The 22,540-nt window shown below is 45.6% G+C and overlaps 1 protein-coding gene across 1 annotated transcript in view; it reads right to left on the bottom strand.

The window, feature by feature from the left end:
* Positions 1-15,402, bottom strand: part of PRKCH (protein kinase C eta) — a 116,131-nt gene extending 100,729 nt beyond the window's left edge. Inside the window, exon 1 of the mRNA XM_048305855.1 lies at positions 14,925-15,402. Within this exon, the coding sequence (XP_048161812.1) occupies positions 14,925-15,284 (360 nt within the window). The 5' untranslated portion in view covers positions 15,285-15,402. The remainder of the gene's footprint in view (positions 1-14,924) is intronic.
* Between the last annotated feature and the right edge of the window lie 7,138 nt (positions 15,403-22,540).

Below are 22,540 nucleotides of genomic sequence, written 5' to 3'. Positions count from 1 at the left end.
GAGAGATGATCTCACTACCCACTTGTGACCATAAAGTCACAGCTGTGACTCCAGCAATCAAGCTGAGCCAGGAAGGAGCTGAACACCATTGGCCTCCAGCCTTCCCAAGCCACTGGATGGTGACGAGGTGCCGTGTCACTGGGATGTGCTGTTCAGCTGACCCAGCCACTTGCCTCCCTCTGAAGGACAGAAGGCTCTCCTGGGGTTTGTTACAACTGCAAGCTGACAGGCAGCTGTCACATATTTCCCCTTTTTAGTATTTCCTTTTCCCTTTCCAAAGTGTGGTTTTAAGATGAGGAACCAACGTGACCAAGATTTACCCTGGATTAAAAAACACCAGAGGGTGGAGACACCCAGAAAGGGAACGTAGAGGAAAAGGTCAGAACACGGCTGGAGTGGTTTTGCTCACAGGTCGATCGAAAACATAACTTGGTGCTGACCACATTTCCCATTCAAAACTCAACAGCACCCACAAAGCTGCAGATAAACCTTCTTCTCTTCAAACAAAGCTTTTGCTGAGGATTGCCACAAGCCCCAGCACACGGCAACCCCAGGTAAGCCAAGAGCAGGACAGGCTCACTTACAAAGCCAGTCATATTTAGGACAACTGCTGTCATGTTCCCTCCTTGACAAATGTTTAGCTTCTTTGTGAATGGAAGGCCTGGCATTTTATCTGTGCCAGAGTGCTGCATGTGTTTTATATACAAACACACATGCTTTTAACTCCAGCACACTAATGCGTTTAAAGTATAAATTCCCTGCTGGAGAAAAGCACATCCCCATCTGGGTGGCACTGCTAATGTGGACCTTATGCTCCTCTTCCTGCTGACAAACAGCCCTTGCTAAGGGGGACACATTCCCTTAATTCACAAAGCAAGATTTTATTCACTCTGGGAAAAGTCGTATCAATTTTAGTCTTATACCTTAACTCTCACCAGCTGAGGATAGAAATCCCTTGGACAGCGTTTATCGCCGCTGAAAATAAAATCAAATCACTTTCCTTCTTTAAGATTTACCAAGCCTTGTAATATAAAGCCAAGAAGCCACTCAGCTCCTGTCCTCTCAGCAAGCACCTTGGCAGGAAGCAAATGAAAGAGATCCAGTCCCTCTAATGACTGATCCACATTCAGTGAAGGGAAATAGTACAAACACAGTTCCCTAAGAAAGATAATAAAACACCTAACACCGTTCAACTCCTAACACACATTATATTGAAAGAGCCCGAGATAAGATTACCGTAGCAAGTAGTTTGATGGAACCATAAAACAAATCATAAAACAGTTTTGTTTGGAAAGGGCATTAAAGATCATCCAGTTCCAACCCCTTGCCATGGGCAGGGACACCTTCCACTAGAATGGGTTGCTCAGAGCCCTGTCCAGCCTGGCCTTGAGCAATTGATCCTGACCTGGAGCTGCTGACTGGATCTTGGCTGCACCACAAATTGTGACTTTCCATGATTCTAAAAAACTCCTCTTGCAGCCCAGCAGAGTTTGAAAGGCTTCAAGGGCATTACCACACAGAGCAACATGAAACAGGGGGGTGGTTTCAGATACTGAGATAGACAGTCTGAACAAGTACTGACCCACTGGAAAATTCACAGCAAGAGATGGAAAGATCTGGTACTCTTCAAACACCTACATGTTCTGGCTGTGGCTTTGAAGCAAGCCACAACACTGTCCTTTCTAAAGAGCACTGTTCCTGTGGAAACACTTGCTTAATATTGTCAGAGATGGACTAAGAAGAAATGCTATAGGTGTACAAAATTTTGCAACTACCCATTTACTGGCTAAAATATACATAGCCAAAAGAAAAAAAAATTCCTTTTCTTACTGTTAACAGTGAAAAACATTATCAGGCACTTAAACAGAACATTTTTGTGCAGCTGAAGTAATTAAAAAAACCCCAAAAGCAACAAACCCAAATTTCATAGAATCATAGAATGGTTTGGGTTGGAAGGGACCTTAAAGACCATCTCATTCCTACCCTCCTGCCACACACAGGGATACTTTACCTAGACCAGGTTGCTCCAAGGCCCATCCAACCTGGCCTTGAACACTTCCAGAGATGAGAGATCTGCAAATTTTTCTGCAAATGAAATTTCTTATGACCAGGATTATTAACATGAAGAGACAGTTTAGCCAACCTAGAAAGGAACCACAAAACTGAGAAAATGTTGATGAGCTTTTTTGAGGTCACAAAGATGTTTTCAGAGCAATCTTTCAGAAGCCAAGCACAGGGACACCAAGGGCTGTTTAAAACCAGCAAGCTCAGTTACTCTTTTCTCACCTAATGCTCATGTTGAAAACAGGAACAGGCGCTTCAAAAATGTTACTAAAATAAGAAGTGCATTGCTTAAAAACAATGAGTACTGCATATGCATTGCTGAGGCAAGTCTCTTTGCACTAAGCTTATTTATATATAGAAATAACACCAGTGACCTCGTATTAATCACAGACACAGCTTTCTCCATGACAAAGGGAAATGACAAACTTGAAAGGGCACACCAGAAACCTTCCGAGATCACATCCAAGTATGCCAAAACATGTGACAACTTGAATGATCTTTGCTCCTCTTTGAAGAAATCCACTCAGATCCTGCAGTATTACTCTGGACAAAATCAGAACCGTACAATTTTAAAATGAACCACGTGGTGATTTTAGATATGGCTTCAACTCTCAGTTCTCAGGTTCTTCTCAAACTTCTGAAGCTTTCAATTCGAAGAATTTTAACCAAGATAGTGCTAATCAGAAAGAACATAACCAGCCAAAAGGGTTTCTCCCTGCTCCACACAGCGCCAAGCGAGACCCGAAATGAGTGTGTGTCGTGTCCTGTCTGTGCCACAGCACGCAGGCGTTCCCAGGCAGCTCTACACCACAGCATGAACATCCTGCTCTCCTGCAGATATGCAGCCACACACAGCAACTCACACCCGAGAGAGAGGGGAGCAGCCACGGCTCCCAAAACCCCTCCAGTGGAGCACAGGTAACCTCAGAAGGGGCTTGGTACGTGTCCAACAGTGGCCATCGGAAACTGATGGGAAAGCACAGGGTTGATGATGGTTTAAGATGAAGGAGGGTGCATATTAGAGATTAGGAAGAAATTCTTCCCTGTGAGGCCCTGGCACAGGTTGCCAAGAGAAGCTGTGGCTGCCACATCCCTGGAAGTGTCCAAGGCCAGACTAGATGGGTTTTGAGCAACCTGGTGTGGTGGAAGGTGTCCCTGCCCATGGCAGGGGGTGGAACTTGGATGACCTTTAAGGTCCCTTCCAACCCAAACCGTTCTGTGATTCCGTGAACTGATAAATCATTAACCAAAACACAAGAAAAAACCATCCTGGCATCAAGCTTTGACCAAAAGCAGATTAAGGGCCCCAGCTGCCCCAAAATTCCGCCCCCGCCTCTTCTTCCGGCCGCCACCACTCCTCTGCAAAGGCAGCACAATGGACGGCTGCTTTCACACGACTCCAAAACCACAGCTAACAGCCCCCCACACGGACTCGTCTGATGTTTGACTGCTGGTTTCTTCAGCAAGCTCAGCTGTGAAATGGGGTAGGCAAGAAGCAGAGACACAAGCAGGAAGCTCTCCACCTCTCCTGCTGCACAGCGACTGCCCATGGGGCAGAGGAGGGCAAAAACCTGCTGGTTGCCCTCCTAGATCTGCCCTGGGCCAACTGCCAGAGCCCACAAGTCACAGGCCTGCTGAAAAAGTGCTCCACCATGTTTAAACACAAAACTCTTTCCTAGACTGGGTGACTTTGCAAGTATTACCTTACCCCAGATGGAAAGGTTCATACTAGCACACGAACCTATTTTGTCTACAAGGGGCTGAAAATCATTCTCTGAGGATGTGCAGCATAGCCCAAATTTTTGAAGATTTATTCCTGAGCCTCCAGAATCCAGGAGTCTGCTCTTCATTTCAACACTGTCACTCCAAGAGGATGACAAGCCCTAAGGATGTGGATACAGGGAGTCTTGGCCTGCAGAGACAGCTCCTCTACAGTAAATATGGGAGGGGTTCCACTGTCCTTCAGGTAGAGCTGGAGATCTCAGCCTCAACCTGTGGGAATGCACCAAAGAAACTTTTATCTATTCCTGTACCATTTATTTTGTCTACATCATACCTTCTTTGTCCCTCAAAGGGAAAGAATAAAGCCCCACTGCCTGGGCTCACTAGCACAGCTCTAGACCTTGCTCCTTTCTTGGACATGAGCAAAACGAATTTGATGATCTAGGTTTTGATAAACCATTCAGCAAGAAGAAAGTGAAACATGTTCCTTTCTAGAATCAAGGAAACAGGGAAAAATATCATCTTTATTGACATGACAGGCTAGATGTTACTAAACCTAATTATTTGAAAGCGTGGTCAAAATTAGTTCCTATCATTAGGTATTGATAGGATTATTGTAACAGGGGCTAATTTTTGAGAGGAAGATGGCACTGCTGGGTTTCCACCCAGTTCTGCTCCACCCTAAGGTGAGAACAGCTTAGTTGCTTGTAGAGTAGCTACTAAATGACCACAGGTACGTCCCATTACATTCAAGAAGACTACATAAACCAGCATTTCTTCTTAGCTGCCACATCACGAGTCCCTTGCAGAAACAAGGGACAGAAACTTCTAAAAAAGGAAACTGATCACAGGGTCATTTTCAACAGTCTCCAGTAAATCATCCTCTCTCACAAGCCAGTCTTGTACTTGGGAAGTACCCAAAGCTGGACTTTTTACTGCTACTGAGTAAGCACATAATGAAGCAGTAAGCATGGGGCTCCGTGCTGAAAACTGATTATCAGCAGCAATACTCCCACCAAGCCCTGTTAGGAGATGGAGGCTCACCCTACACACTCAACACCACCGTAGCTTTTGTATTAACAGTGTGTTCCAATGAGTAGCTTTGACAAGAAATCCCACCTTGGATTTGGACCACATGGGAGCACTTTCCTCACATGGTTGTATTTTCTTCCAGGCTCAGGAGCAAACTGCCTTAGAGAATAAATTTTCATTGAATGTATTAATGTGAGATGCCTCAGTCTGTGAATAACCCAGATAATAAACTCATTGACAGAAGCCAATTCCTTCCTTTCTCAGAGCACCATGGGCACTCGCTGTGCCCCATAAATAATGTACAACCCAGCCATCATTATCAACTCTGGTTGCATGCAAGGAGGAGGAAGGAAACGTGTCCAGTTCTTCTCCCAATTAGCCAGTGCAAAGCTGGCAGCGTAACTCCATCGAAGCCATGGGGAATCCACTGACGTAAACCTGACAAGCAACAGCAGACGCAAGCACCAGGCTCCTGTTCTCCAGGAATCTCACAGAAGAGACAGGCAAACTTTTTAAAAACAAGTGAGAAAGGAAGAAGGCAACTTTCACACTGATGTTATTAAAAATTGATGCCAGAAAGAAGTGAGGTATGGAGAGCTCCATGTGTGTGCCAGCTTACAGGTGAGGGGAGGGTAACATTTAAAGCATGTAAAATTTAAAAGAATTGAAGGATACGAGATAGAACAAAACATGCACTGAATCAATCCCAAATTTCACTACTTGGAATTCTATTTTTCCTCTGCTCTTCAGCCCTGGGGAAAAGGCCAACAAGCTATATGTCCTTGTTTACCAAGAAAATAAATGCAGGACAAAGGAGGAATTCAAACAGAATAAGCTAGTCTTTCATTAGTCATTCCTGATTTAGACAACCTTTGTTATTCTGAAGGAGCAAAGCCCAGAACTGAATACATTTAGCATGGGATGAACACACTGACCAGTCTAGGTGGAGAGAATTCCTCTAGGAACTAACCCACATGTGGACAAGCCAGCTCCAATGCTATCAGCGACAGCACTGATTTGCCAACTATTTTGTCAGATAAAAGCACTTTGGAGCACAGACATCCCATGCTGACTTTTATTGTCATAGTGAAACTGTCATCCCCTTTCCTATCCTGACTGTGGAGCCAGCCAGCTCCAGAGAACTGCCACAATCCTAAATGATCCCTCTGACAGTGCACTTCTCTCTCTGACTCACATCCACAGCGCTCAGCACCACTACAACTGGTCCTGCTTGAACCTACTACAGCATCTATGAAACTGTGAATGATGGCAAAGATTTTTCTATCCAAAAATAACAAAAGGATTCCCAAACTAAGACCACTTTGCTATCATAGAAGGTTTAAGATACTAAATGAGGCAAGTGGACATGTGCATGAAGACTTTAATTTACATGGGATGTCTTGCTTACATGACAGAGTAAAATTAAATGCACTCATGAGAAAAAATGCGAAAGACTGTGCTATGCTAAAATGCAGACTAATGACAAGGAATTAAAGAAAAACAGAAACAAGCAAAGGCAAAACAGAAACCACAGAGCAGGCCAAAGAGCAAGAGAGGGCTAGAACCCAGAGGTGCTGTAGAGAGGTGTGAGCTGCGTTTTCACACCAAATGAGACCAGCTGGCAAGTCAAAACCCTGTCTCCGAGAATGGCTGACATAGAATATATGAGAGAAAGGCAAGAAAAACACCTCCATGTCAGATATGGAGCTACCACCTAAAGCCTCTCCTCAGCCCTTGGATGCACATCATCAGACAATCTGTCACTGTGATTCTTACTTTTAGATGTGAAGTCCTGGGACAGCAGAGACACACAGCCTGTTTCTCACATCCTGTCCCTCAGTCCCCTCATTCTGAGAGATTACTGGGCTCTACTGATCTGTTAGGTGATTTCGCACTGCAAATGATTTTACTGATTTTTTTAAACATACAGCAAGCATGCAATATTCATACAGCAAACCACACATTTAGAAATGTGTCTTGAATGGATGTATTTTCCTCCTTTTGATAGAAATATCTGTATTGGAGTAAAAAGTTAAAAAAAAAAAAAAAAAAAAAAAAGAAATTCCACTAAGTCCTAAATACCATTCTCAAGCTCCCAAAGCTGCCCAACTCATGTTTCTGCACCAATACTTCATCTCCTGCCTGTTCCACAGAAAGATCTCTCCTGGAAGGAGTCTGGAGAGCTGCCACTGTATCACTGATACAAATACAGCCATACAAATACACTCATGAAACTTAATACTTATGAAACTGGGCAGGTGAACACCAAGAAAAAATCCTTATGTAATGTCATCTAACAGATTCATACCTCCTTCCCTCCTTCCTCCCCTGCCAACATTTTTCTGTCCTGGCAAAGCTCCTGGGTAAGCACAGCCACAGCAGCTGGGTTTTAGGGCAGTCTGAGCTGTGCTGACCCGAAGGGCAGGTCCACATCACATGCCGGAGCACAAAAATTCCCATCCAGAGCCACGGAGGTCCAGCAGACAAGTGAAAACCTTATCCTAGACCTGACACCCCTAACACCCTGTGGCTTTGCAGCCCAGGATTGCCATCTTTCCCAGGCTAGGCTTCATTGCTCTGCAATGTGGCACTCAGAGGAGACAGCCCAGAGCATGACACCCATCTGTCAGACAGCACACAGGCATCCCATCTCTGCCTTGAGGGCTGCATCTCTCCATCAGGACACAGATCACCGGTGGGCTAGAGAGCACGAGGCTTTCTGGAGATGCAGTGGGTCTCACAAGGAAGTCAAAAGCCAAAAAAAACCCCTGGCAGTTGCCAGAATGACTTTTCTGCCTGCAACCTGCCCCACACTGGAGGGGCCCCAGGACAGAGCAGTGCAGGGAGCAGGGCCATCAGCCGGTCAGACTGCTCTGGCAGCCTGCGGGATAGATCTGGACATCGATTAGATGCCTCTGGTCTAGCACAACAAGGGCACAAAAGGTCTTGCAGGGGCAGTGAAAAAGCAATTTTTTCCATCACCTTGGGCCCAGGACAGACGCTGAATATCAAGAGCATGGGAGTTGCTGAGGGATGCTTGTTCCCACACGGCATCACACTAACGCGAAAAAAGCTGGCTTACATCTGCTCGTGGTGCTGGCTTTAAATTATAGCAGGACAGTTTCCTCAGCAATTGACCTCCCTAAGTGATGAGAACATCTCACAATATCAAAGCATAAAACAGTATCATTGGCACTGCAGAAATACAGTTGTTTGTCTGGCTTACCCTAAGTGGCTTAGCAACGTTAATTGGACGCTTCAGGATGCGCTTTGTTTTAGATACACAATTCTTATCTTTGATATTATTATTACAAAGCAGGCCTTTCCCTCACAACCAGCCAGGGATCTTGTACCAGCACAAGGGCATGGCTTGGGAGAAGAACAACCACACAGTGACCTCCACCAGGACACGGCGCCAGGTTAGTTAGCCAGGACTCCAGCCTGGGTCACTGCATGGCCCCACAAACAGCACAGGGGTGGAGCAAGCAATCCGAGCAAAGACTGCTCATCCTCTCCAGAGGAAATTAAACTTGCAGCATGGTCTGACATGTCTTAACTGCATGCCTAAATAGGATGAAATTTGGGAGGCAAGAAGGTGCGATGGCTGATCCAGAGCCCTTATAAAAGCTGCCAGTAACTAATTTCATGTGGTAACTCTTCTGCTCATCTTCTTCTCCATGGTTACACAAAAGGTCCCCAGTTTCCTGATTGTATTAACAAAGCACAATAGCTAAAGCCTAAAACATGAAAGGAGCTTTGATAGTTTGTGAAGAAAGGGTGGGAGTCTTATTCACTTCAGTAAGGGATATGTTTTTCATATTGAATTACCCTGTAAATCAGTAGACTTTCTAATAGCATTTCAATAGCTTAAATGGCCCCCTTGATGATCCATTCTGCAGAGTTTATTGCCTATAAGCTCAAAATGGCCAGAAACCAAATCATTACTCAGAAAATATTCCAAACAGAAAGCCTCTGACAGCCTGGGTGAAATGTGCTTTACTGAAAGACCTGTGCAAAAAGCTAAATATAAACCACCAAAAGGGTGAGGCAAGGCCTGCGGGATGCAGAGCTGGGGACAGAGCTTCCTGGGGTGCTGGGCTCACTTGTGCTGCACTCACCCTGCTGCCCCCTTCTCCTCCTCACAGCCTCTCTGCAAAGAGCAATCCCGAGGCTGCAGGTTCAGGTCTGCAAACACCCTCTCATGGGCTTCTAACACGACCAACACTGCCAAAAGCAACGTGGGCATCAGCCCTTGGCTGCCTCTTCTCCCTCCAACCAAGGCTTTCAACTGATCCAGCAGCAACAGCATCAGCAGGAATGTAAAGGTACCCCTGGCATCAAAGTCAGCCCCTCACTCCAGCCAACCACATCAACAAGGGCTTGACAGAATCACAGAACAGTTTGCGTTAGAAGGGACCTTAAAGACCACCTCATTCCACATCCCATGCCATGCACAGGGACATCTTCCACCAGACCAGGTTGCTCCAAGCCCAATCCAACCTGGTCTTGAACACTGCCCAGGATGGGGCATCTACAGCTTCTGTGGGTAACCTGTGCCACCCTCACTGTAAAAAACTTCCTCCTTATATCCAATCTAAATCTCTCCTCTGTCAGTTAAAAGCCATTAACCTTTTGCTGTCTCTTTGTCAAAAATCCTTCTCCAGGTCTAGTTTAGCCCCTTTAGGTACTGTAAGGTGCTATGAGGCCTCCCTTTGGCCTTCTCCAAGCTGAAAAACCCCAACTCTCTCAGCCTGTCCTCATAGCAGAGGTGCTCCAGCCCTTTGAGCATCTTCATGGCCTCTTCTGGACTCCCTCCAAAAAGTCCATGTTCTTCTTTTATTGAGGGCCCCAGGCATGGATGCAGGACTCCAGTACATCATTCCAGTCACCTTGAGGTGATTGCCACTGCACTTGGTAGCAAGGTCACTGCAGCACCTGATTGCCTGCACTCTGTCCTGCTTCATCCTGCATTCCCAGAATTCTGGCTCTGCCCCTGTTAAGTTTGTTACCATTTGCTCGTGTGCAGGAAGAGATTAAGACAGATGAATGCACAGATGCACAGAACTCTCTTCCTCAGCCCCAGCCCCAAGTGAATGCAGTGACAATGTCTTTGAGAGGACGGGAACACTGTCACTTCACTGCCCATATGGCTGCCCCATTACAACTCCAGAAAACCTTGAGAGCCAAACCCACATCTTGCTGTACTCAGTTCAAAGCCAGGACATGAACTCCAGTCCCATGCACCCCTACTGACACCAAGCACTGGAAACTGGCTCTTCTCATACTTTGGTCAAATCTTCCCAGCCAAACACACTCTCAAGCAAAGTGCCTATGTTCTCCAAGGATTCTGACAGTTGCCAGACAGGCCATTTATTGGGGAGGAGCAAGAAACAGCTTAGCTCCACTTCTGATGCTGGAACAGGGCAGTATGTGTGCAGCTCTTTGTGACAGTCAGCTTCTCATCTGCCTCAATGAGAACAACTGTTTTTAGCATCACACCCCCACAGACTATTAAACACCTGACAAATAGCAACAATTTTTCCCTTACTTATTACAGCCTTTGCTTCAGGCCACAGGGCACTCTCAGGCAGCCGTGGTGCATCAGACTCCGTTGGCATTTTGAGGGGTCTGTTCGTAGGGCCAAAGGACAACTAAAGGAAAGAAAGAAAAGCTGAAATCCCGGTAGCTTTCAAACTCATCTTGCCTTCTGCAGTGGGTGTTTCTCTCTGCAAGTCCTATTCAACATAATAACTGCATATCAGCAATAACAATCACTGAAACAACTTAAAGCTTCCAAAAAGTTAGGGAAAGAACTCATTTTACACAAGTCTAACTAATATGCAGTGTGACCTTCACGCAGATCAGAGATCTGCACTACGTACACCACTGTCATGTGCATGGAAACAGAAGTCAAATGTACAGATAACTCTTGCTCTTTATCTCAGCCTGCTCCTGCCCTGTGGAAGGAGACACCACTTATTTCAGCTCTGCAAGCTGCAACCCATCTCTACAGTTGGGCAGACACAAAATACTGCACCATAAAATCCTCTGTCAAGAGTTATAAAGTATTTTGGCTTCCTGAAGCAACTTTCGCCCACCTGGAGAACTTGCAGCCAAGCAGGAGTCAAAAGAAGCAGCAACCATATCATACTTGACCTGCAGCACCCTGGCTCTCTGCCACAGTCAGGATGCTCTGGAGAGAAATTGACTTATCTTTTAAATCTTCAACTTAACATTCAACAAATACAGTTGTATATAAGCATGGGTAAAATACAATTATTTCTGCCTCAAAAAAGAAAAAAATCATAGGGAAGGATACAGGCAAAAGAGCTGAAGTGAAGGAACGCACAAGAATTATTTGTTTTAATCTCTTCCTGCACACAAGCAAATGGTAACAAACTCATCAGGAAGTTGCGACCAGCTCATTAATCTTATAGCCCATCTGTTATGTGATTTCCTTCAGTGTACTCTGATGATTTGCTATTCAAGATCAAAGTTTAAATTTCTACTCCTTGTTAAAGTCTTAGAAATTATGGCATCTCCACCCAGGGACTAACAATTTTTACAACTGTGGTTAAATAATTCCCTTGTAACAATGCCATTCAGTATCTGTAAAGAGTGTTTCCCCAAGGTTAAAAATTACTTCAGCTACTACAAAAAACTCATAGGAATAATCCTATGTATTGTAAACATCTCCCATTTCAGCTACACTGAGCACTCCATTTGTTTCACTGATATAGGACAGCTTTCTATACTGCACTCAGAGACAGTCAGACAGGCGATAATACCTTTAAAGGTGCATATGCCAAGTAAAAAGATCCTAGCACAGGCTAGTGCAGAATTAAATGCTTTTAAGAGGCAAGTTTCAGCCCTGATGTAAATCACAGCAAACAGCTTCAGAGAGCAGCCAGCTCAGTTCCCTCCTGCCCTGCACCTGGTCATGCGCACCTGTGTAAAACAATTCAGGTTTGCACAATCTCACACCCACACAGGCAAATGCCTACCAGAGACAGAACATGGCACCAGAGAGATCGCTCTCAGCTTTGACTGCATTAAAGAATGCTGAAGGCAAAATGGCATTTAATTGACAATGTTAATGAAAACTCCTGTGCTGAAACCTGACAAGTAAATATAAGGAAAGGGAAACAGCAAGAAGGATCTTGAAGTTAATAAGCTCTTAGAAATGTGATCTGTGGAAAATTAGTCAAATGTGTTTAACAACTTATACGCAAATTAGAAGATATCCAGACCACGCTAATGTCGTTACTAGAAAGACTTCAGAACACAACCAAAATGGTTAGAAGGAAAAGGGTCAGTTTTGAAGTCTCTGAAACACAAATTTTAAAGCAAACCATGAACAGAGAACTCTGTCCCAGCACCCAGTGGGATGACTCAGGTGTATAAGCATTACTGATGAGACAGCTCATGTCCATACACTTACTCATCTCCCTAAGTGTTCGGGGTCATAATTGCAGTGATGTACCTGCAAGTCATCTGGGAAGCACCAACTCTTACACACCAACTGCTCCTCCTTGCCTCTCGCTGAAACTTCCTACAGTTCTCACAAAAGGTGCTGACCAATGTTACAACTAATCACTTTTTTTTTTTTTTTGTCAGCGGGAGAAAATCCATGTTTATAAACAGAGCAACATGAGCCTGAGAGCTGACACCAAGACCGTGACAGGTAATTCCTGAGGCAGCCAACTGCCCTGACGTGTTTGCCTGTTATCATTCATTTGGAGTTTACCAAAATACTGTTTTCCCTGTCTCTGAAAAGCGAACATAAAAGTTCTATTTCAAATCAAAACGAAAAACTGTGCACAGCCAAGTAAGCATAAGACAGATTAAACTTAGGAGGATTCATCGATTTTCCTCTTACTCGATTCATTCCTTACTTGCGTATCTGTGCTTTTGTTTTGGGGATGGAAAAAGGAGAGAAAAGAAGGATTTCAGAGTAGAGGTGTTACAAATCATCTACATGTCCCTGTGCTGTTTTGCATTGTGCCAGCAGTTCATGGACCTTGGGTTAGTACAAACCAGCATTTCCTATCCTTCTGATTACACAAACTCCCGTGACAGCCTTGCTGGATTTATCAAGACATATTAAATTATCAGGGCAAGATGCTGTTCCCTGTCATCATGTGATCCAGGCTGCACGCTATGCGAGATGCTAACAAAGCAAATCAGAAGGGAAGAGAGAGAGAAAGGCAAGAGAAGACAAACATTTGCTCATTCCCCACTAAATCCACCCCAGCTATAAGTTTTAGACATTAATTTCAAGGGAGAGCAGCAGCTCTTAGCCTCTGTCTACATGCCCAGATACAACATCAGTTTACATCAGTCTAGTTAAAAGAATTCAGTGATTTCCCACCCCCACTGCACCCATCAGCCCACAGGTACAGGAGTTCATAAAACACATGTCTATCCTGCAAGGATTAGAAACTTCTTCCTCACCAAAGACCAGATGAGTATTTCAGGCCACAGACTGCATCTGCCCTAAAAATCAGCACTGCAGGATGGACTAAATGAAAGAAATGTACGTGCATCCCCACCAGCAGCAGTACTATGACAGGTATTTTAGTCATGTAAATAAGGCCACCACCTTTCCAGAAGAGCAGTCCCATCCCACATGTAGCCAGCTCCAGTGTGACCACGACTCCAGCCTCCCAAGAGGATAGGGCCTTTCTCAAAAGCAAACATCCCCAGCAATTCAAACACCAGGAAAACCCTCAAAAAAAGCCAGTGCTCTATCCCGAGCTCACTCCTTTGCCTTGCCTATAGGGGTCTGTTCTGTATTCGAAACTGGTTTAGCACAAATCCCAGGAGCAGATTCTTTCCAGGGGGACAGGTAGCCTGGGAAGCTGGGCATGCATCTACCAGGAAAACCCCATGACCTCAGCTCTGGCTGGGCTGTCAGGAGCAACACCTCAGCCAAGGTTTTGGAGAGTGGCTTGGACCCTTCTGTCTGACACAAAAATGGCATCAGGGACTGTCTGAGAGAGAACACCTTCACTGCATGACCCTCACGCCTATCCATAAGGTACCTAAGTAAAATTGCCCCAATATACATTTATTAATCATTCTCGGTAATCACCCCAAAGGTGTAACATCACACCTCAGCCACAGACACTGCCTGAGAGCAGAAAGCCCCAGCATTCTCCCCCGTGATAGGATCAAGATGTCTATCTGTTCTCTACACTGTCAGCTCTCCTTCCTCAACGTCTGATTTTATTGTGGTGGTTATCTGACCGCATATCCTGAACTTCTTGGCCTCAAAAACTTTATACCCATCACAGCCTTGAACGTTCTCAACTGTTCTGCATGTTCTCTCCTCAGAATAAGTGCCTTTTTTTATTAACCTAACTCTTAACAGCAAACTACTGTCTGGATCAAAGCAATCATCCCCTCCTCCTTTACAAGACTGGAAGCAAAGGCACAACTTTAGAGCCTGTACTGTTTCTCTCACCATTGAGACTAAGCCATAAATGAGGTTTTCTAGGCTGCATACAAGTGACATTTACCTGGAAATAACCTAGAATTAGTTCAGAGTGAAACTGCATAGACCCAGAGCAGTGGTGTATGTAACAGACACAAGACTAGTCCTGTCATTCTGCTAAGAAGTCAAAGAAATCCTCATGCACACATCAAACTATTGTGCAAGCATGTGTAGAGCTGGGCAGAAACACATCCAACCCAGGTAACCAAGTCTCCAAGTGCACCTCTGTGTGCTGAGCAGAAGGAGAAAAGGGGCACCTTTGTGTGAATTTGCTGGTGTAGTTTGCAAGTTATGTATTACAGGTCTTCTCTCTGCTCGTCTACAAAGAGGAAGAGAGACTTCACAGACCTCCACTAAAGCGTCTTCACCCTCAAGCTACCACAGCTGAGGCTTTCTGTCCTTAGGGTCCCTAAGGAACAGCAGCGTGAGCAAACGTGAGGCAGAGGGGCACAAAGAGATGCATGAAAGAACACACCTGTGTACCTGCAGACACACACCGGGCTGCGTGTCTGCGGCACAGGCATGCAAGGACAAGCCCCGGCTCCACGAGTGCCCTTCATTCATTCCCAGAGGAGCTCTGCTCCGGCTTCTCCTCCGGACGGGTACTCACCCAGCCCTCGAAGGTGTCGCTGGGGGCGGCGGAGCGCAGCAGATCTTGGAAGTGCAAGGTGCAGTTGGCCACGAAGTCATCGTAGCCGATGGGGGTGTCGTGGAAGACGGAGAGCTCGATCTGATGGCCGTCGGTGACCGTGGCCGAGAACTCCTCGTTGTAGGTGGGTTTGTTGGTCTTCTGCTTGGTGCTGGTCTGCCCGACGCGCACCTGGTCCACGCTGACGGTGACATAGGGATCCAGGAGCTGGTAGCCCTTGCGGAAGAGCGAGTGCCGGAGGGACCAGCGGGTGGGCTGCAGCCCCACCGCCTCCCCGATCCGCACCTTCAGGTACCCGCTGAACTTCATGGCTCCGGACATGGCCGCGCCCCCGGGGCGCCGGGGAGCCGGGAGGAGAGCCAGAACCCGCTCCCGCCGGGAGAGGCACCCAGCCTCTCCTGCCGGGCCGGCGCAGCCCCGCCGCGCCTCCTCAGGGGGCCGGGCGGCGGCACCGCGCCCGCCCCCGGGCTCTGCCGGGGCTCCGGAACCGCCGCGCCCCGCCCGCCCCCCGCCGCCGCCGCCGCCGCCGCTCCGCCGCCCGGGCCGGGCTGCTCCTGCTGCGGGGAGCGGCGCGATTCGGCTCGGGGACACCTGGGCGTGGGGCGCGGGCGGGGAGGAGCCGCGAACCCGCGCTGCGAGGGCGGGGATGGGCGGGCGAGCGCTCGGCTCTGCCCGTCCCGCTGCAGCCGAGGCGCGGCCCCGAGCCCCCGGCGCGGGGCGAGGAGCGGCCGCTGCCCGGCCCCGGGAAGCGCGGCGGGGACACAGCGCCGGGGCAAGCTCCGAGACACCCCGGAGGGGCTCCAAGCCCCTGTTCAGCGGTTCTGGGGCTGCACCCGCCGCTCGGACCTGCGGCCCCTCGAACACGCGACCCAGAGCATCGCTGCCTCCGCCGCCCGCACCTCGTCCGTGACAACCGGCGCCTCCCCGCATCGCTCAGCCGGGAGAACGTGCGCGGAGAACATAAGGATGTGTTGGCTTTGCCGTATTGTAACAACTCCGCCGTTTGGGGGTTAATTGAAGCTGATTAACGTGCCTGGCATTCGGCTTGCAGGGTTGGTTTTAGGGTGGATTTCTTCGGGGGTTTGATCGCACTTAATAAAGTCGGAATTTAATTAGTTTTAATTGCTTTGCAGATTTCACAGGAAAGCGGTGTGAACTGGGTAGGGAACAATGAAATCCTGCCTTCCCGGTGGCACTGCTTAGCCGACATCATCTGAATTAGGTTGCACTCCCTAAGATGCGGTCCTTTGAGTGACCCCACCACAGCTGGATGGTGCCAAGACTGGCTGACAGTTTGCAGCCTTTTTTTGGTATGTTTCTTTCTTTTTTTTTCCTTTACTTTTCCAGACCTCTCCTCTCACCTTCAGCTCTGCCGTCTTTCACCTTCCCTAGCAGACTGCTTCTGTTTTTTCCTCACCCCTTTCCTCCTTTGCCCCCTTTTCCACGTTGTTTTCTTCTTCTAGAACTCCCAAGTTTTGCAGGAGCACCAAGCCAAGGTTTCTTCCAAGCCTCAGACAAAGCAGGTTGTCTCTGATTGCCTCCTCTGGAGAGAGCAGGTGGAACAGGTTCAGTAATGTGATCACTCCTCACATGGAACCAACTGTTCTGCCAGAAAAATTTGTAGACTCTTAAATCAGACTTCTGACAGGTCTCCTTTCAGGGCTTTTAAGTTCCTTGATCTGTCACTATTAACTGGAAAAGAGAAGTGTTTAAGATTTTTTTGAACTTGGTAAGGACAGCTCATCCTCAGGAGGAATACAGGCTTAGTCTTACGAATTGCCACCCCAGTTTCTGGGATTTTGTTTCCAGGAGTGACCAGCTCCAGATCTTTTAACAGCAGGTACAGCCAAGTAAACACAGAGTACTCCGTTCTCATAAAAGACTTGAAGATTTAGGATTTTTGTGTTGATGTTCCTTCTGAAATTAGCTGTGATCATTCTAGGCGAGTTTATTTTCCCTGGTTTTAATCTTCGTACCTTCTTGGATTCCGGTATCCCACAGCAGTGAGCTGGTCAGAAATAAATATTTCTCTTTACCAGCTGTATATCTGCTACTGCTTTCATGTCTGGATTCACCATTTCTTCTTTCATGACACCATAAAATAAAAAAGTCCATCATTCACTTTTTCAAGAGGATCAGTATCTGTCATTTTCTACTTTTATCACTTCTGTCCTTCCTAGTTATGAGCTGTCCCATGAAGCCAGGGTAGAATCCATACTGCCCATCATGGGCAACCCAGAGTTCTTAGAAGACTTCACCAGAACTCGCTAATGGCTGCAGACAAAGTTTAAAGTTTAAAGACAGACTAAAGCACCCAGCATGAGTGCCCAGAGGATAAGGCTGAAGGCCTTTGAAAGGCTGGAGCACTCCCTCTCTAAATTCCAAATCATCAAATACAGATTTTACCTTGCTTAGAGCCCTTCAAAAGGCTCAGTGCAATAGCAGTGAAGAGTGTTTGGAGGTGGAACACTATAGTTAACAGATAAACATGAATTACAATCACAGACTGCTGTAATACCATCAAAATTTCCTTTACCTTTTCCTCAGGTTTCTGAACAGGCAGAGATGAAAGTCATCCCAAGCATTACTTGTTAGAAGTAATGGCTGGCTCACATATTTACTGGCAGAAACAGGGAGAAGATAAAAATCTGCTGGTTAAAAGCTCAGACAGTGGCATTTCCTCTGCTTAATCACACAGGGTGAAGTACTTTGCCCTGCTGAAGTTTCATCTGTAATAGCAATAGGAATGAGGACTTAAAGAACTTTTTCTATACAGTGGTTCATTGGAATCTCATGTGATAATGTGATTCCTCCACCCAGACTTCAAAAAAGAAAAAAACAGCAAGTATTGTAAAACTCATGGAAAAAAGCAGGTGAGCCATAGTTGTAAGTATTTCTGGTGAGCAGCATTGCGAGCCAGTTTTCTGCTGGAGGAAAAAACCAATCCTGTGGACTCATATGATGTGAATCTAATTAATTTTGTTTATCCACTCAAACCAGTCTGGAACAGATCATCTCAAACAGCATCTGAACACACCCCTATTCTGAACTCCCAGCCAAAGCCCAAATGTCCTGTTCTCAAAGAGAACTGAGCAGTGATATGAAGTCAGAACATACCCTGCCTACTCTCCAGACATCCATGCAGTGGAAAAACATCCCCAGTTCAGTATTTTCTTCCAAGAATCAAAACATCCCTGCACACAATGACCTTGCAAGGCTGAATGCAGCAGCACCATCTGGTGATGGCTGCATTGATCCTCCTTGCACAGCTCTGGGTGCCAGTCAGGTCTGCAGGAGCATGGATTCTCTTCCCTTCCTCAGCAGTACCTCAGAGACCAGGCTCCAGGCATGGCAGGGTGATTCATTCTGTGCCCTCGGGTGTTCAGGGAGGCTGAGCTCTTCCCATTGCTTCCTGCCAGGCTGGATGGCCAAGCAGTCAGCCCATGACACAGAGCTGTTCAAGGAACCCACTGAGAAGAGTGAACAGATCTCCTGATGTGCCTGAGCAGCAGAGTGGTGGGAGACATGCAGTGGCAACAAATAGAAAACAAAGGAGATGAGGCAGTGCAATCTGAATTATGGATAAATTACAGGATAAACAAACCAGGTTACAGGCAATCTTATTAACCTGCCACTCTAGGAGGTTTTAGTGTAGTGGTGGAGAACCCCCTGGAAAAAAATAAACTGCTTAGAGCTCACCAACAATCAAAAAGACAAATAGATTAATTGTTAGAAAGAACTGACAGCAATGCCAAAACGTCACTCAGGCACTGTATAAATGACACACTCATACCATTTATAGTGTGCAAGCCTGCTGGTCCCTCCATCTCAAAAAATGCAGAATAGAACTAGGAAAGGCACAGAAGAAGATGACAAAGGTGATGAAAGGCACAAAAAATGTTTGTGAAGGGAAAGAGATTGCCTAGCTTAATATTTCTAAGTCTAGGAAGGAATGAATGAAAAGGAAAATATGAGCAAGATCTGTACAGTCATAAACCACATGGGCTGTATGAATGGGAAAGGATTTTTCAGTCTTTCCCAGCCAAGATCTAAGGGACAGTTGCAGTTGTGTTGAGGTCAGACGTTTAAAACATAAGAAGCAAATGCCTTTTCACAGGATGCATAGTTATAATTTGCAGTTTGTTGCAAAAAATGGAGGCCAGAAATATAAACAGCCTTATACAGGTTAGGACTAGGTGTTAATGGAAGATAGACTTAATAGTGGTTACTGACCATGAGATAAACCTTGGCCCAAAAAACTTCTTGAACCACAAATTGCCACCTGAGAGGAATCAACAGGAAGGACATGGAACAGCGTGGCTGAGGTATGATGAATCTAGGAGGGATAAAGTGAGCTTATTGTGTTCCTCTGGACTGTAATTTCCATACCTAAGTAAAAAAACTGAGGAGTGACATCTTTTTAGACTGGCTTAGGCACCACTTCCTGCAGGTGGGTGAATGGTCAAAGATGGGAACAACTCTCTGAGTTTGCTTCTGCATTCTTCCTTCAGGTCACAGAAACCTTAAGGATGAGTTTATGCAACTTCTCTCTTATGTTTTTGGGAATCTGTCTGAAAAACTTGCAGTTCAGCTCCACAAACAAAGCCAAAGAGCTTGGCCAAGTCCTGTTGTAATATTGTGATTTAAGCCTGGCCTCATCTCACACTACAGATACACACAGATTAGAGCCCATTCATGTACCCTGTAAAAATTTCCATTTCTTTTTTTTACCAAAGTGTGCATTATTCCTTTCTCCAGTAACCTATAACTCTGTAATAATTTAGTATCATCCTCGTTTGGCAAGTTAAGGGCAAAGGCTTAAGTTGCTCCACTTCAAATTTCTACCAGACCCTGGTCGCATTCAGCTATGAGTCTGTAAAGTGATGGGAAAACTTTCACAACTACCACTGCAAAAAATGCCAGTGACACTTCTTGTAACTCAAACTGCAGCTAAATACACTATAAAAAATACAAAAATTAAGAGAACTGTAGAGGAAATTAAAGCAGGAACAAACTCTATTTTGTTCCTCTATTAATTTTAGTCTATTTATACCACTTCCCTTTTATAGTTCTTTCTATAAGACTGCTTGTTAAAGCTTTAAACAATGACAGCTTCTAAAGACTGAATATCCCATATGTGGAATCATTTGTGGTCTAGGGGGGAAAAAAAAAAAAAAGAAAGATCAAATTCCTCTCTAATGATAATAATTACAGGATCAATGCACAATGCACTGAAGTCAAAAGCAAAGCTGCCACTCATTTAAGATATACAAGAATCAGCCCTGGTTTGTATGTTTGCTGTTGATCCTGATTTATTCCAGTGCAAAACAGAAAAAGAGATTGTAGCCTAATATCAGCTTTTCCTAGTTGCCATGCATACTGATTTTCCACTACTAAATTGCAGTTCACCTGATCCTTATTATTTTTTTTTTTTTTTGGAAAACACCAGGTCATTTTATAAAGTGCTGGTATTATAAACTGCAGAATATAGTTTATAAGAGCACTAACTCCTACAAGCCAACCATTAATACAGCTAATGGTCTGTTTGTTGTATTAAACTGCTCTCATTTGTCTGGGTCTATTAACAAATGCAGTGGTCATTAACTGTTAACAGCAACTCAGTTATTAGATTTTATTACTTGTACAGGAAACACTGGAGAACAAACTGATTGTTCTGGTTTACTGGGATTTATTTCTTTCCCAGCAGTCTTGCTCTATTATTTATAATTTAGTTTCTCACTTATTCCCGAACATGACGGACACGCTCAGAAATGGGTTCAAGGCATCCATGGGGACACTCAGTTTGCATGCCAGCCCCCCACTCCTAGCCCAACAAACCTCTCCTCTAAACCACAGAGCTCTGAGGCACCAGGCATCTGCAGTGCCCTCTGCTTTCCTGATTTTTCTGTATATTTTTGTTGGGCAGCAGCTTCCACCCACATATGTAATAATGGGATTTAAGTAAAAGACACAGTAATGTGTACATAGGAGGCTGGAAAATCTGCTTCATTCATGGTTCTCTCATTCTAATTCACTGAAATCCAACATTCAAGTTTAAAAATACTTTTTACTTCCTTTTCATGGGGACTGATGCATCAAGCAGGGGTGAATACGATCTGTCCCTCATTAACATTTAGTGCAGATAATTGTACAGTTCTCTTCTGGCCATGTGGTCTACAAATGAGCTTAGAGCCACAATCTTGCAAATGCCTGCATATGAGCAATATTGCCCAGTATTACCAAGATATGAAAGACATTCCCTTCCACATTTTGAATGCTGAAGACACCTGATCCACTTTTTGCTCTGCTTTTTTCACATTTTTGCAGTTCAAAGCAATGGAAAAACAACACCAGTGTCAAAATGCCATGAAGGACTGGCAGCAGCTTGTCATGGAAGTGGCTTTCATAGAGCAGTCTGAGCAGTTTTCTTCAACCTGCAGTGCCATGGTACACAAATGAGGGAGGAGACACCCAGAAATGCATTGTTAGTGCTCTATGGGAACAGGATCTTCCGGACCCCCTCCAATCAGTGCTAGACCCGACTGGTGTTGCAAGAGAACTATCAGCACTTCAGAGGTAGAGATATGTGAAATGACTGTGCTTTACCCTCTGTGGAGTTGGGTACATTTAATGGTATTGAAATAACTCAATTTCTGAGCTATTGGTCTTTTTCTACTGCACTGCAGTTATTGATGGTACTTTTAAAGTTCTTCTCTCCTACAAAGGCACACGTGGTATAGGTGAGCCACCCTGTTCACTAAAGGCTTAGATCAGTCAGATAGGGCCACAACCAGCACAGGGTATTGGTGGCACATGTGGTGCTTAACTCTCTGAAGAGGAGAGGTCACACTCCTCCAAATAAAGTGATTCACAGTGCAGAATCTGAATGCATTGCATTGGAGATGCCTCACCAACCCTGTTCCAGTTTGGCCTCTGCAATGGGATCTTGTCATGGTTTGACTACACACAGAGTAGTCAGAGGACAAGCATGGAGTTCAAATTTGGTCAAATTACAGCAGCTCAGTGCTACCTGCAAGCCCATTCAGATGCTATGGCAGCCAATGGATCCAGTATCGAGAGGAAAAAGGTGGGAGATTTTGCTAACAGGCTCAAGTTTGTGCTGGTTTGTACAACCAAGGATTAGAAAATGCTTCAATCATCCCTGGGGCAGGGGTTAAAGCCTCTTGTGTATGCCCATGCCTGTGTCTCACGTGGTATGAGCATGGGGATGTTGTAGTGCTGGGGACTCAGAGATATGAGTCAGCTTATCTGCTCCTGCCTATAAACAAGGCACTTGGGATACAGCTTCCCTCCTATCAGCTTCTGATAACAACTTCCTTCCTACCCTCTTTCCCAAGCCAGCACGTGCTAACGTGTTGTGCAACAGAACCAGTTGGACAAGAAATTCAGAAGTACTTAAGAAGCCCAAGGATGTGCACATGGTGCCTTTAAGCAGCAGAGGCTTGCTGGGAATGGCCCCAGACCGTCAGGTGTGTGTGCATTCTCTTTACCTTTTGGAAATGGGGTAGAATAAAAGAGCATCTCTGCCTCTTTCAGCTTCTGGTCAGCTCAGAACA

The sequence above is a fragment of the Corvus hawaiiensis genome, chromosome 6, assembly GCF_020740725.1.
Source record: "Corvus hawaiiensis isolate bCorHaw1 chromosome 6, bCorHaw1.pri.cur, whole genome shotgun sequence".
NCBI lineage: Eukaryota > Metazoa > Chordata > Aves > Passeriformes > Corvidae > Corvus > Corvus hawaiiensis.
This window is presented reverse-complemented; position numbering and strand designations above follow the sequence as displayed.